Below are 8655 nucleotides of genomic sequence, written 5' to 3'. Positions count from 1 at the left end.
AAACTATGTCTACTCAGCTTCGTGTAGAAAATTCGACCAGACGAGTTCTTCCATGGTTTGCCACACGAAGCTAAGGAGGAAAGCAATAATTTTGAGCACCATCGGTAGTTGTTCATCTCACTCACTTCGCATGGTTTTAGATTATAACAACCCGGTATTAGACTCAATCAACGTTGCTGTTTAATGAAAATACGTTGCATTATGGTTTTTTTATTGTTATAGTTTATTGTTATATTCTTTTTACTTATGGTTGCTCTCAAAAGGGCCGTTTGTTTTGAATATTTTCGGGGTTTTTGATGACGTCATCGTCCATACGAGGCGTACGTAAAACAGAGGGTTCGTATAACTGGGGTACGTAAAAACGAGGTTCTACTGTATTTACATTTATTGTAATGTATAACTCAACTGCTTAAAAAAATTATGCCTTAGCTCTAAAATTTTAACTAAGATAAATATATATATATTGTTTATATCGGGGAAGGAGGATGGGGTTGGAGGAGGAAGGCGTAGGAAAAATTGGTTGGGACAGTGTTAATAAATTGAGGCACAGATCCATTGTTTATTTTTAAAAATAATTATATAATGTAAATTTTGTAGTGTGTTATACATTTGTGGGACTTTAAACCATTTGTGTTGAGTTTATGAACTTTGAAAAAAAAATCAAAATGTGGCTTGCTTCCTTAATAGTTGATAAGTAAGTTTTTAGCATTTCATTGAAGAATAAAAAACTGAGTGGTGTTGAATAGCTTGGTGGTTGAGATGCTTGCCTTCCAATACCAGGGTCCTGGGTTCAATTCATGTTAGTGTTGCTGGATTTTTTTTTTTTTAAACCAAAACAACTTCACTCCATAAACCTCATAATAAGATTTAGTTTGTGTAAAACATCATGTGTGTATGTTTGTATTGTGAAAGGGATTGTCACCTACAAGTAGGACAGTGATATATTTGCTAAATTTACAATCATTGGTGCATGTGTGCCTAAATAAACAAATTAGGATGCAAAAAATTGTTCCCATATGTTAAAGTGTCATTAGCACATAATATCCTTTTTTTATTCTTTAGAGAGAATTGGACCTGTACCATGTTAAAGAATTTATGTAGATAAGTCATCTGTCAATCACTTAATATATAACTAATCAATGCCTTGGTTATATTTTTGAGGATTTTTCCATATGAAATGGATAGTAATACTACTATAGCAAGTGTCTGTCTAAATATGAAAGTATGCTGGACAGCACATGCTTTAGATTAGGGTAAAATAAAGTGGTTTATGCTCAAATAGTTTATCATTTAACCTCAATGAAAGATCTGTAAATAATTGCATTTTATGCATCAGTAATTTAACACATTAATATTTGGCTCTCATGAAGGTAAAAAGCAATGGCGTATACGGTTGTTTTTTTACTTCGTAAAGGTCTCAGCTATATTTGAAGCGCAAACCTTTGGAAATGAGGTTAAATAACACAAATGACTAACTACAAAGACTTTGTCATTGACATTGACTCACTGTCATTATTACCATAGGCATTTGACTTTGTCACTGACATTCTAAAGTTCACTGACATCTACTTAAAGATGTTAGGGAATATTATTTATTTATACAAACACCAAAGAGAGTCTTAAAACACATCAAAATACAGTCGTAATAAATTATGTAGGCACAATGGTGATTTCTGGGATTGTTGAGCTTACTATGTTCTTGTATGTTGTTTTGACGATTGTTGTGTAGTTTACAATTTTAAAATTAACTATTTTAGTACATGATCATTTTTGTCAGGAAAAAAAATAATAAAAATTGTTTTAAGACTTACACAGCCAGCCCTTGTATGCCAAGAGAAGTCGAAGTAGATAACGTCTAACATACAACACAATTATGAAGAAGAAGATTCCAAAAAGCCATGATAAAATTAAAACCTTTAAATAAAAATATGGAGGCGCTGAAATATAAAAGGTACATCATCATTGTCAATACAAAAATTAATAATATAGTATTAGGTTATATTTGATATCAAATTTACATCAATATCTTTAGCATATTTAAAAAATTTCATGTTCATTAAGTATTATTACATGTACTAGGCAACATAGCATATCTCTTTCCTCAGCCTTCTCCACTTGAGGCAGTAGTGTACACATTGAGTCAATAAATTAACTAATAAATGTTAGCATTTATATAGCGCTCTTTACCGCAGTCTCACAATGCTATTTGCCCTGGTCATTGGATACAAGATCAATCATACACAATGTGTAACTTCCACTCCCTGGGAACATTCCTAGTTATGCGTGTCATGATCACTACTAATTTCATTTATACTCCTGGGTGAAGAGAGGCAAATGTAGATAAAGCATCTTGCTCAAGTACACAAGCAGTGTGACGAGTACCGGTCTCGAACTTCTGACCTTACGATTGAAAGTCCAATGCCTTACACTCTGTGCCACACATTTCCACAATGCTTTTTATGGAGAAATTTTACTACTGTATTCAATATTATAAAAGGTTCTAAATAAAACAGGTGCTAAAAACCTGACCTTGTTTCACACTTCCAATATTCTGCTAGACAACATTATACAATCATTATTGATCACGTTGTCATAATATTAGACAATTGTTTAGGTACTGTAAACTGTGCTTAGATGCCAGCTGTTACTTCCCTCAAGGGAAAGTTTGCTATTAACTTTACTACTAGAGTACAAAGGCCTTCCTAAAAAACATTTGCCTACAGCACAAGTAGGCAAAATGCGGCCTGACGGTGATTTTGTTGTGGCCCGCGAACATGTATTAAAAACGTGTGCGGCCCACCAACCAGCTTTGGCTAGAAAAGAACTTGTTCTTTACGGCTCATTTGTGAAAAGTAGTACTGAAGATAAAGCTAAATAGAAGCAGTGCATGAAGGTTTTTGGAAGCCCACTGGAAATGTAAATGTCTTGGTGTGGCCTTTGGTGTTAAATAAAAAATTCACTTCGACCCTCCGACCAATTTTTATGCCTACCCTGGCCTACAGTAATGTCAGTTACTACTTCAAGTCTTGGAAAAATACACATAAGAGCATTCTCTATTAAAAAAATATCTACGCGCAATTTTGCATGTTTTACATTATCGATAAAAAAAATATCATCATAACCAATTGTCATTTCTAAATCATATTCAGTGGGGAATAAACTTTAGGTCGAGCTTGAATGTCACATACCGAAATATTTCGTGTGCACGTCATAACGTGTGCGCTTGAGAGTTTCAAAATCACTTTTTGACTAAATTACCAATAAATTTGGGGGTTTCCCCTAATGACTGAGTTTGAACTCTTGAGAAGATTAAACCAGCATTGCTAATACCCTATTACAACACCAAACAGCTTAATACTTGTAAGAAACTGCTCCAATATCTATTTTTATGCAGCTTACCATTGGTTATATAGAAGTATTCTCCGAAAGCCCATAGTCGTCTGTTAATTCCTTTGAATATATCAAGATCAGTCACTATCACTATGGATACTAATGCAACAGTTACACCAAGATTCCACCATGATGTTGGCCACATTCCATTTTTGATTTGATTCCTATAATAAAAAAAATATAAAAACCACAAATTTTAAAACTTGGCATTGATTTCAATATATTCTGAGGGGTAAATGGGCGCTGGCAAAAGAAATATTTTTTGCATTGCATTCTGGGAAATAAATGAAACTAGCAAAGCCACATTTTTTAGATTAATTTTTGTTTTTAGAATATTATTTTGATTGTAGGCACCAACTAACTTGGAAATATATTCTAAAAATAATACACATATCAGAAATCAATACTACACGTGTGGACACAGTAAGATATTCTGTATCACAATCATTATTTTATCAATAGGAACAAATAAACTCTCATGTTAATGCCACCCAATTACTGTATAGATAAACAAAGCGTATACTACTGTAGATAGCCTGTATAGCTGTATAAACACAACAAACCTTTACTGGCAATGTATTGTTATGTCCAAAGTAGCAAACAATTTCATTTCATGAAATAATAATTATTTTAACTTTGAGAAGCAAAAATACAATTATATAGTAATTCATGTAACAGATTCTAAAACCATTATAACTTTATCTGGGCAATTTTAATACAGAAAGCCGATCACATCACATGGAAAAGATATTACTATATAATTAAAGCCATGTCCAGATAATCAAAATTTTTTTGACAAAAAAAATGTTGTATGCCCATATATAGTCATGATGTGCCTATATATGGTCAAGTTATGATGTAATCATGACCGTTTGTCACACGTTTTCAAATTTTACAAACATTTTTTATGGTCTGGACAGATTCCACATTTGAAGAGTTCAGTAGATGGAAGGAAAACAGTCATCACTAAAGCTCCCACTGACTTTCACAGTTCATTGATAGACAACAAAATAAAGAAGCATTGTCAAGACATGGACAGTGTGGCTCTCTGAATTTCTACTGATAAACACAATATTTTTTTTTCCATTTCAACCACTCTATTCAAAAGGATAAAATTCAAGCAAAACCTAGCCTAGGTCACATGCTTACCCTAAAAAGCAGTTGACAAGGCAACGTAACAAAAACAATTTGACAAAGACAAAAAGAAGATTTTACAATCAATTTTTTAACCGCTTCCTTAATGAGTGCCAGCGAGCCTGCCCTTGTTGCAACTAAAATTTTGCTTTTACGAAAATCGGTTTTCGAGGCGGAAATTACATCACCATTTTGTTTAATACAACACATCCTTTAAACTGTATACTGTAGTTTCCTTCTCACCAACAAGACAATTACTATGTGAATTCCGGTCATGATGACGAGGAGTAGGATACGGACTGTGGTGAGAAAGTGAATGATTTTGGCTATGCTTATCAGCATAACGAACAAGCAAACAAATGAGGACAATGGTAGGCCCAGAAGAGCGGAGAGGTCTAGGCCAAATATTCCCCACAAAAATAAATACAAAACAATTTCTTCACTCCACAATGTTTGTTGACGTTCTAGCTTGTAGGCCTAAAACATGAACAAGAGGACTAATCATCTTGAAAGTTTGTGCGTGATACAATCTAGCTTTGCAGTGGTTTGACCTGGAGGTCACATTTCACCTGATAATTGCTTTTTTTGTGTTGCAGCTAAAAGGAACACAGCCAAAATCGGTTACTTGCCATTCAAACTATCCATTGCATGTTTTATTTTTTTTGAACTGGTCCCGTTTCTACTGTGAGAAAAAAAGCGATTTTTCGAAAAAGCAATTTTTAATCGATTTTTTCTGTCCAGTAGATACAGTAAAGGCCCAACGCCTAAGTGTAACCAGCCCATAGAGTACCATGTAAAGGCAGGCACCGACTGCATCGTAAGATGAATCCAACTGCACACCCTGCGAGTGGTAGGCGATGCCATCTCTTGACTGTCGGCAGTCTAAATAGATCGTCATTAAAAACGATCATTTGCACATGTGTTGTCATGTTCTTCATAGAATCATGTCGGCTGACTGCCGGGGGAAGGAAGTGAGTGCCCGGCTTAAGTAATGAAACTGATAGAATGCCAATGCTACTAAATAAACCAACTGTTAATTAAGTATTATTTCTAAACAAAACCTTAAAATTTAAAATGATAGTGATACACTTGAAGACTTAAATTATCATAATTGATACAATGAAAACTTCAATACAATTATACTTGGTACCTTTAATTTCTCTAGTTCCCATGCACACCAGTTGAACATGTCATTTCCTACTTTCAAACTCGGAGCTCTCCCCATGATAAACCGTATTGAGAAATATTAAACATGTTTAATATTCTATAACGCAACTGCCCCTGATGCAAACCATCCCATCTGCGTTTAACTTACACAGACCCAATGCGACAACAAACCGTGTCGGGCTGCTTCAGGCAACGCTGTCTGGGTTGGCCTTTAGTTGTTGTTTAATTTTGTACACAGATCTACTAAAATATTTCTTTGTAGACATATATAATCATGAATTATTATACTGTATAAAATTGGTGATTTATAAAAATAGATTGGATTTGAGCTATGTGCTTTAGAGATGGCCTACTTTTGATTAACCAATGAGTCATCTACATCCTATAAAAAAAGATTTCTAAATAACGTTTGCAGTTTACTACAGTAAATTTTAAGATAAATTGTATAGTAATAAAATAAACTAACATTTGATTCCCTCTGACAATTCAAGAGAATATAATAACTAACTACAATACAATTGGTCAAAAGTAAGGCTTGGCAGGCATAATTAGCAAAAATCTGTCCACTCCACAACCACAAAAACTATCAAATTGCATATTTTTTAAAAATAAAAATGGCTTTATTTTTCTTTATAGTGTTTTATCTTATTAGTTTCTAATATATTTCTTATAGAAATAATAAGCTCCATCCTTATAATACATTTTAAAAATATATACTATATCCAATTTTAGACATTTTTGTCCTGTTACACTTTGTATGGTGGGATATGGCTAAAAAGTACGTCAATTTGTCATTATTTTTTTTACTGTGAATTGTATGATCATGAAGTCCTGAAACTTTTAATATGTATACTCATTTATATGATAATATAAATGTAAAAATATTTCATATTAAACAATAAATCTTTAGTTATACCTTGCTAATAAAATATTGCTTGGGCATGTCCATTTACTCTGAAATTGCTCAGATAAAAACTCTATCATTTGGTTTAAAATGTTGTTTGGAATATTTAAATTTACAATTAAGTAAAATCAAGATTTATTTTTTTTTTCTATACCTATACAAATTTTAATATACCAGTATATTAAATTACAGGTAAGTATTATAATCTAGAATCACATGCCATGTTGTAAATAACTTGTAAAACTGGCATAACAATAAATGTGCTGGTATAGGTAAATTCCAAGACCTCGCTGTTAGGCATGGCTGACATTGTAATCAGTATAAAATTAACTTATTAAAGTCAGGCTCAGGCAACATCAAACATTAATAAAAAAGGTGTAAAATTGGGTGGTTACGCCCCTTTTCCCCCCAGTTTTAAAATATTCAAAAATCTGTATCTCATTCACCGTTCCCTAGTTCTTCGTCAAAAAACTTTTTTCTGTCTTAGAAAAATCAGATCTACAACATATCAAAAATTTTTTTTCCTCCGAAGTCTGACTTTAAATGTTTCACTTTACCATGTACATTTACGTTATTGATTATTCTATCATAGACTATCTAACAAATAATGTTTGATGTTGAAACAATAATTGTTCAGTGTATTCCTTATGTTTCTTGTTATTACTATACGTAAAATACGTGAAATATTATATGAAACCACATAGTTATTTGTAAAAGTGTTTTATTTCCAGTGATTGAGCAAAGAATCTATGACACGGTTCAGTGCACACAGAGTGACCAGGCTCACAGTTTGACCAGCATCAATAGCTGACCAATTGGCTGACTGACCTATCCTTGCATGCATTGTATTGTGTGTTAACTGTTATTTTAACAAACGTTCCTGCCAGAAAATTCCTAGGAACAAAGAATTTTTGAAGATGATAATAATAATAATAATGAAAACTTTTAAAGCGCAGGTATCCGTTTAAAGAAAACGCTCATGGCGCCCCTCCACAAGAAGTCAAAAATATGACAGACAAAAGAAACAATGAAGTTTAAGAACCAGAAACAATTATTAAATTACATGAGCCGTACTTGGGTCAGCGTCACTCTCTCTATGTAGTCATGTATTCACAGATACTCTACACAAGGTGGTATGTATATCACATGCTAATTGAATGATGATTGTTGACAGTACTTAGTTTGCTGAGTAAACACTTATAATTATTACATAATAAAGATATTTATGTTAGATTTTAGTTAAATATTTCAAACTTGCTTTTCATTTTGTAAAATTGTACACAATTAAGTTTTGGTCATTGTTTCTATTTGTGCAGGTTTAATGATGATTAAATGCCCTACTATAAGTCTATGGTTTTCAAACTATGGGTCCTCGCAACCCAAAATAGGGTTGAAAAAATATATTGTACTGTAAGGTCGCCGGATGTGTATGCACAATAGAATATTTTGTATTCTAAGATTGTTAAGGATAATCAAATTTATTTGATAGGGTCTCACATTTTAGTGACAATCTATCTATAATCATTTATACCAAACTAATAACTATAACGCTATTAACTTTTATTCAGCGTGCGCATTATGCCTCTGTGCTCTTTACATTACTATTATTATTGCCCAGAATATATTTATTTGGCAAAGTAATCTTGCCAAAAGCAAGGAATAGGCAAGAACTTATGCTGCAATTAAGTTGATGAGTTAGGTCCATGCTGCTTCATACGATAGTTGTATGGCCGTCAACCAAAAAATAAATCTCTATTCATGAGCGCCTGACTGTGCAACGCACCCAACGACGCAAAGCACCCAGACTTTTGATTATCAGTGACATTCTGACAAGATTTTTATGAAAGACCTTAAGTTGTGTGGACCTTTCCGTTCAATGAAATCCTGGAGTACAGTATGCCGATTGCACGGAATTGGCATACACATATGGTAGAAACAGACAGAGCACAGGTGACACTAATTACTGTCAACAAGCGATGTTGACGGCATTTAGTATATGTGTACAGGAATACTACTTACCGTCAATATATTATTATTATGTATATTATAATTATATATAT

At 33.1% G+C, this 8655-nt stretch overlaps 1 protein-coding gene across 1 annotated transcript in view; it reads right to left on the bottom strand.

Moving 5' to 3' along the window:
* The window catches only part of LOC117122658 (carnitine O-palmitoyltransferase 1, liver isoform-like), a 37510-nt gene that overhangs the window by 25748 nt on the left and 3107 nt on the right, over positions 1-8655 (bottom strand). The window contains exons 2-3 of the mRNA XM_033268341.1: positions 3400-3554; positions 1812-1937 (exon numbers count right to left, since the gene is read on the bottom strand). Coding sequence (XP_033124232.1) covers positions 1812-1937; positions 3400-3554 — 281 coding nt within the window. The remainder of the gene's footprint in view (positions 1-1811; positions 1938-3399; positions 3555-8655) is intronic.

This window comes from Anneissia japonica, unplaced genomic scaffold (assembly GCF_011630105.1).
Source record: "Anneissia japonica isolate Jap-2015-1 unplaced genomic scaffold, ASM1163010v1 scaffold287945_len1679841_cov205, whole genome shotgun sequence".
NCBI lineage: Eukaryota > Metazoa > Echinodermata > Crinoidea > Comatulida > Comatulidae > Anneissia > Anneissia japonica.
The sequence above is the reverse complement of the archived record's forward strand: the minus strand, read 5'-3'. Positions and strand labels throughout refer to the sequence as shown.